Raw genomic sequence first — 5,117 nt, 5'->3', positions numbered from 1 at the left:
CACACACACACACACACACACACACAATCACTTCATCACCATCACGTGTCCTCGTTGGTCTCCGTGTAGTGTCGGTTGCCCTTGGTGGTGCCGCAGTTGTCATAGAAGGTGGCCGACGAGCGGGAGGCGATGTCGGCGTACTCCCTGGAGCCCACGGTGCATAGCTGCGGCGCGGGCTCCACGTTCCTCTTGCCGCGGGCGCCGTCCTCGGGCCCCGCCAGCTCCATGTCCAGCCTCTGCACCTGTACGTGCGACACGTACAGGTGGTCGTTGCACCAGAAGAAGCAGAGCGAGCGTGGCTGAAGCACGTCCATGTCGTACTCCCAGTAGAGCTCGGCGCGCCGCACGGGGCCCATGTCCATGGGGTGCGTGACGACGAAGCTGCGCGCCTCACCGTGCTCGAGGCGCACGTACCCGCTGCAAGAAGGAGCATACCGTGGTGGAGCAATAGCACATAGCACAAAGTCATTCGCAATGTAATGTGTAACAACTTCTCAAACAGATGGCCACTTTATCTCTTTCAGTAAGAAGCCCAGCCCCCCCTATCCACCCTCCCCTCATTCTGGACAAGCGATCCTGTTTTGTTTCCGCACTTTTACCCGATCGTGCCTGCTGAGGAATGCTGACTTTTTTGCGTGTGGAAGGTAAAGACTCGACTGCACTTGCCACCTGTTTTTGACAGGGTTTCGCACGGCCTGTGAGCAAGGAGAAAGCCTCGCGGCTGAGGCTGGTAGCCGCGCGAGACGCAGGGTGTATTGCCTACCCGGCGGGCGCCATGCTGGCGATACTCAAAGGACACCGCGAAAATGTACAGCTCTTTGAACATTTCTTCAAACTGACCAACAACCGACGGCCATTGGATTTTCAATGCATGTAATAGACGCAGGACCGTTTCCGCTCATCTCATGCCAGCATTAAGTCACGCCTTACCTACCAGTACCTCGGTCGACCATGACACTTTGATGAAGGTATTTTTTTATAAAGCTTCTTTTTCCCGTGATTTTTTTTTGTCTGTGTAGTTAAACTGGCTCCGGTGACGGCAGCAGCGGGTTGGACGCACTTGAGTCTGTTTGGTGACAAAACGTTTACTCACCTCGGCGTGAGGTCCAGGTTGCGGGCGACACCGTTCTCGCTGTGGATCGTCGCCTTCATGAAGCCTTGGACCCAGGATTCGGCCCGCGGCGGTCGTGCCAGGTGGACGGTGATGCGGTAATGCCGGCCTGCAGAAAAGCAGTCGGGTACAGTAGGTGTGAGATGCGACAGACCATGACCAAGAGGAGGCAAATGAAAGAGGAAACTTGGTCATATACTGCTGGAAACTATAAACAGGCAAGTATGAAAAACTTGTATTTATTTTCACCTCCCTTTCTCCGAAAACAAACAGTGACGGTTTAAAGCAGATTAAGTCTCGTGAGGCCCCTGTAAGTTTCTTACAAAGAACTGCTCTTTATAACGTACACAGAATTTGGAACCTTTGTAATACACACAAATCCTTTGAATTGGGAAGGATTTGTCTTTGTAATACGAAGCGTCTGCGTCTGTTCACAAACTGGTGCAAAGAAAATCCGTTTGTAATATGTAAAATGTTACAATTTCCCTTGTACGTTCAAATCCAATTCTTTCGCAATATTGAGACCATTCTTTTTAAAGAACTAAGAGTGTACGGTGAGGTGACCCCACTAAGGCCAGGTTTTTAGCCAATCAGAGGCCTCAGAACCTCTGATCTCAGGCCAGCTACCCCAAACACACCGCCTCGACGTGAGGAGATGGGCCTCACGAGACTAAATCCCCATAAACAACGTATACGTAGATAAAGTGAATAAAAACAACTTAGCAGGATGAACAAATGTTTAGCTACAACCAATTGTTCCCGATATGGTCGTACAAAATGTAGGTCATCGTACAAAAAAAGTGTTAAGATACCCTTTACAAAGGCCAGGTGGTAAGCCTACAAACGCGGGTCGTACAAACACGCGCCCCCCTTTCCACAGGTCTATCACCTACACCTGTTCCCCGTTCCGTTAAAGTAGGCTGCCCCAATCATAACTCCCAGGCCTTAACAACAACAATGACTTACGGCAGAATGGCGAATCTTTCCCGGTGGCGACGTAATATTTGCTCCCTGGAGGCCCGACGGGCGTCTCGGTGGCGTGCATGCCCATGAGCGCGCAGTTGCTGGAGTTGCCCACGCAGTTGAAGCATTTCCCCTGCGAACAGAAAATGTCATGCTTCAAAGGCAGCCAAGGGTGATGGTTCTATATGGGCAACGGAAAAATACTCGAGCAGAAAAGATTAATAAATTTTGGATGGCTCGAATTCATCACATCACTGAGAAAAATATCCTCGGAAATTTGCGAAGTACTTTCCTAATAAACAATTTACAAAATATGTTGGAAATTTACGTCGGTCCACTCCTTGCTTGTCGATGAACTCTATGTAGATGGTCGATACGGGGTCGATGTATTGCTCGTAATTTTAAAATTTGCAAATGTCATTTTAAGACATGCTCCATGGAAAATTTTCACGTAAAACCTGCCTGGTGACTGATTCACGCGCCGCGCACTTTCGTAGTTATGCTGTGCCGCATGCACGCGTGCGTGCGGGTTGCCTACCTGCACGGGGCCATAAGGAGCCGTGCGTTGCGAGCATAGGCAAACTCCCCCGCACGCGTGCATGTGGTACAGCATAACTACGAAAGTGCGCGGCGTGAATCAGCCACCTGGTACAACTATATTCCGGTGACAGGGAGAAGTTAATGCTGTTCAATAACACATTCACTTTCTTCCAACATCGTTCGTTTGGTGGCGACTGTCGGGTTAACTTGTTTCAGGAAGCCACCATGACATCGGATATTTATTTATTTTGAATCTGCTGATTAAGAGGGGTCGACTAGTTCCAGTCTGGCTGGGGCTCGCGCTCGCAGAACCGTGCCTCTGCTGCGGTCAAATGTCGTGCATCATCAGCAGGTGGCTACCAGGAAAGGTTAGGTTAGGGACGTGCCGGGCAAGCCGGCCGCCCCGGTTATATGTGTTGGGATAGGTCGGGCCAGGTCCTTGGGATAGGTCAGGTCCGGTGGGTGCGGCTCGGACCCCCGCGGGACGCGAGACCGCACACCAGCCTGCTCCGCTGCGGAGCGGAGAGCACTCCAGGACTGTAACGCTGTCGCGCATCTCTCCTACCAAGTTGAAAACTTGCAAAGGCTCAAGTGGAAGTTGCACTCTCACAAGTGTTTCCCGGTTGCAAACTTGGTTTATCAGTGCACACAGACACACACCAGGTCGTTTACACAAGCCCTAATCTTTTTAAAAGACGGTATGGTTAAAAAAAAACACAACGAATGTAAGAAATTGTAATTATTACCAGCTCGACAAACATTGTATTACTAGACGACTAGCCAACGGACAACCATAAAATAATGGTTGAAACAACATTCGCCTAGTTTTAAGAATTCAGGACATGGTTTTGCCTACTTGGCTATTGTTGTCTCGACTATTTTATTTGGTGGTTTTCCCTGAGCTAGCGGCACGTTGGTTGCTGCGGCTTTCTATTTTTTTGGTGTGGTGTGTGGGCAGCACTCACCTCAAGGAAGTGTTCGTAGGAGTCACACTTGTGGGCGATGTAAGGGCACGGGGTGTTGATGGAGTCGGTGAAGAGCTTGATGGCTCGCACGTGCGAGCACGCCACCAGCACGCGACTGGCCTCCTCCAGGCCCTCGCGGATGAGCGTGAGTGGCAGAGGCGCGTCGGTGCCGGAGCACCCTGGCTGCTCCTTGCCGTTGTTCGGGTAGAAGTCGACGTGTCCGCAGGGCTGCGACATGCCGTACCCTGAGTGGAGACAGATAGCAAACGCGCAATTTTTAACTTCGTCCGTCATGTGGATTCGATTGGACAAGTATGATCTCAAATATCCTAGAATCACTCATTCACAAAATGACGCAAAATTAACAGGTAAGAGTGCACATCAGAGGTTTGTCTTCGGCCCATACCAAGTAGAAAGATGGACGTGCCGTCGGTGTGGATGACGTCAACGAAGCGCGCGTCGGTCGTGTCGAGGCGCACCGACATGGGCATTCCCTGGAAGTAGGGCTCCGCGGGGTCCAGCCCCGTGATGCGGCCCAGCCCCGAGATGCGCTGGCCGGCGTAGCCTGCCGTGTGCGCGCCCAGGCTGTGCCCGATCATGTGCACCTTGCCCGGGTCCAGGCCCATGTGCTCCTGCAAGTAGTTGACGAAGTACGCCACCTCCAGCCCGACCAGCCGCGTGTTGGCCGTGGCCTGCGTGTAGAGTGGCAGGGAGCCGCCTGCCCAGTCCACGACCACCACGTTCCAGTCGGAGTTCTTGAGCAGCTCTCTTCTCATCTCCTGTGGACGGTGGTTGAGAAAAGCGGTAATTATTTCAAAGTATGATCACAATAACACGTTCTCACAATAGTTGCAAATCAGTTACAAAATTATCGACGCGCATAGATAAGTACTGTAATTGGGAGTGTGCAACTTCATCCAAGAAAGTACGTCCGTTATTCGTCGCTACGAGCCACGAGCCTGCGAACTTAAGTGGCTTAGCCTCTGCAATCTCTCAGAGCTCCTGATCGGTAGGCAACATCAGGTCTGCAACGCATGCGTGTACTGCGGGGTGGCCTACTCTGCGTCTCGCAGGCGCCAAGCTCCTGTTTTCCGAGAAAACGGAAGAATCCGAGAAAAACGGATGTACTTTCCGGACGATCCCCTATTCACGACACATAGTGGGCTTCGTACTTTTCCCTGAAGCGCTAGAAGTAAACTTGACGCCCTGTCCAGCAACGCTTCTATGTTTTGACTTGTCAAGTGTGTGATGCACATCTTGCTATAAAGCTCCAAAGCAATCGAGTAGCAGCGCCAGCACGGCGGCGGCACGGTTGCCTCACGGCGGCGGAGCGGCCACACTCACCTTCACCCAAGAGCTGAGCGGCGTATCAATGAAGCCATGGATTATCATTTTGGTTTCCTTTTTGGGATCGAAGTTTGACTTGAGGATCGTCTTCTCGTTCTGCACTCGGAGGAGTTGACCCTGAGTGGCAGTGGAGGACAAACCAAAAAATGTACAGGGCGGTTTTGCAGCAACAAAACTAAACACTGAAAAAA

The 5,117-nt window shown here is 51.6% G+C and overlaps 1 protein-coding gene across 1 annotated transcript in view; it reads right to left on the bottom strand.

Annotated features, from left to right (window-relative positions):
• Nucleotides 1-6: 6 nt before the first annotated feature.
• The window catches only part of LOC113215419 (pancreatic triacylglycerol lipase-like), a 6,912-nt gene continuing 1,801 nt past the window's right edge, over nt 7-5,117 (bottom strand). The window contains exons 4-9 of the mRNA XM_052269441.1: nt 4,924-5,108; nt 3,986-4,358; nt 3,580-3,824; nt 2,078-2,207; nt 1,094-1,220; nt 7-417 (exon numbers count right to left, since the gene is read on the bottom strand). Of these exons, the coding sequence (XP_052125401.1) occupies nt 42-417; nt 1,094-1,220; nt 2,078-2,207; nt 3,580-3,824; nt 3,986-4,358; nt 4,924-5,108 (1,436 nt within the window). The 3' untranslated portion in view covers nt 7-41. The remainder of the gene's footprint in view (nt 418-1,093; nt 1,221-2,077; nt 2,208-3,579; nt 3,825-3,985; nt 4,359-4,923; nt 5,109-5,117) is intronic.

The sequence above is a fragment of the Frankliniella occidentalis genome, unplaced genomic scaffold (genome assembly GCF_000697945.3).
Source record: "Frankliniella occidentalis isolate FOCC.00 unplaced genomic scaffold, Focc_3.1 Scaffold92, whole genome shotgun sequence".
Taxonomy (NCBI): domain Eukaryota; kingdom Metazoa; phylum Arthropoda; class Insecta; order Thysanoptera; family Thripidae; genus Frankliniella; species Frankliniella occidentalis.
This window is presented reverse-complemented; position numbering and strand designations above follow the sequence as displayed.